General features: G+C 36.9%; 1 protein-coding gene across 1 annotated transcript in view; it reads left to right on the forward strand.

The window, feature by feature from the left end:
• The window catches only part of LOC107570564 (cGMP-dependent 3',5'-cyclic phosphodiesterase-like), a 115,091-nt gene that overhangs the window by 92,938 nt on the left and 20,394 nt on the right, over nucleotides 1-1,759 (forward strand). Inside the window, exons 9-10 of the mRNA XM_016256796.1 lie at nucleotides 934-1,008; nucleotides 1,514-1,555. Coding sequence (XP_016112282.1) covers nucleotides 934-1,008; nucleotides 1,514-1,555 — 117 coding nt within the window. The remainder of the gene's footprint in view (nucleotides 1-933; nucleotides 1,009-1,513; nucleotides 1,556-1,759) is intronic.

Below are 1,759 nucleotides of genomic sequence, written 5' to 3' on the forward strand. Positions count from 1 at the left end.
TACAGATTGTGTCAAAGCAACTGAACAGCATTAATTAGGAAAATAGTGTCAATAATGCAAAGTGACAATAGTAAACACTCATTTTTCAGTTAAAGACAGTTCATCATTGAATTCAGTGATGTCAACATCCAGCTCAGTTTAAATAATATCTTTGCAATCATGTCAACGATAACGCTGGAAATGAAGTGTCCCCACACACACAGACACACACACACACACACTCTCTCTCTCTGTCACACACTCACACACGCACTGATACACACACACTGATACACACACACACACACAGACGTTTGAGTCATAACCCCTTTCTGCGTTATTGCTAAATATAATTTCATCTCCAGAATGCAATAATCCCTGAAATGATATGATTACATTATGCCACTCAGTCTGAATTAAAGGAAAACATTTTACGAATGGCTGGTTTGAAAAATGAATGTTGTCTGTCGCCTCTCCAAATAAATCACTCCAGAAGGTAAAGAGCTGAAGAGCCGTCTCCATTCCTCTGTGGCTCGTTCAGCTTCCAGCTCCTGACATGACACTCCATTTGTTTGCGTTTATGTCTGATTTAACATCTTTCTGTCAGATGATCTCCTGCAGTTTACTTTCGTTTCAGTGCCGGTTTTGTTTGCTGGTGTTCATGTGTCGTTTAGTCATTCTGTGATCCACAACATCCGGATGGACAGAAAATCTAATGCATTAAAGCAGAGGGAAGAATTTAATATAACTGACTATCATTTTACAAATAATAAAATTTATAAAATCGTTACAAAATCATGGAAAATTGTTTTTTAATAGTCAATATACTGTATATTTCTAGTTATTATAAGCTTTTCATCATCTGTTATTATGATGGTGTGTAATCAGGTCTGAATGACTAACAAACAAACATGCATGCGGTGCGTTTCTGATGTGTGTGAGTTTCTCTTTCAGCTGCAGACAGAAACTCAGTCGCAGTGCTGCTGTTTACTGCTGGTGTCTGAAGACAATCACCAACTCTTCTGTCAGGTGACACACTCATAAATATGTATTTATATTGTTTCTGAATTAAGTGTATTATGCTCACAGAGGCTGCATTTATTTGATCAAAAATACAGAAAAATAGTGAAATATTATTAGAATGTAAAACAGCTGTTTTCTGTGTGAATCTCTGTTAAACTGTAATGTATTTCTGTGATGCGCAGCTGTATTTTCAGCATCATTCCTCCAGTCTTCAGTGTCACATGATCTTCAGAAATAATTCTAATATGCTGATCTGCTGCTCAAGAAACATTTCTGATTATTATCAATGTTGAAAACAGTTTTTGATGCTTAAAGATTTTTATTCATCAAGGACGCATTAAATTGATCAAAAGTGTCAGTAAAGACATTTATAATGTTACAGTAGATCTCTCACACTCACACACCCACACACTCACACACACACACACACAAACACAAACACAAACAGACACACACACACACACCACACAAACACAAACAGACACTCTCTCACAGAGTATTTTCTCTGCAGGTTGTCGGAGATAAAGTTTTGGAAGAGGAAATCAGTTTTCCAGTAAGTTTTTCTTTTCTCTTGTTATTTGTGTGTGTGTTTCTATTACTCAAACAGCAACTTATGGGTTTGAATCAAATTAAACATATACCATGAATGCAATGCAATGTAGTGTGCGTTTAGTGTGTGTGTGTGTGTGAGAGTGTGTGTGTGTGTGTGTGTGTGTGTGTGTGTGTGTGTGTGTGTGTGTGTGTGTGTGTGTGTGTG

This window comes from Sinocyclocheilus grahami, unplaced genomic scaffold (genome assembly GCF_001515645.1).
Source record: "Sinocyclocheilus grahami isolate Dianchi unplaced genomic scaffold, SAMN03320097.WGS_v1.1 scaffold1478.1, whole genome shotgun sequence".
NCBI lineage: Eukaryota > Metazoa > Chordata > Actinopteri > Cypriniformes > Cyprinidae > Sinocyclocheilus > Sinocyclocheilus grahami.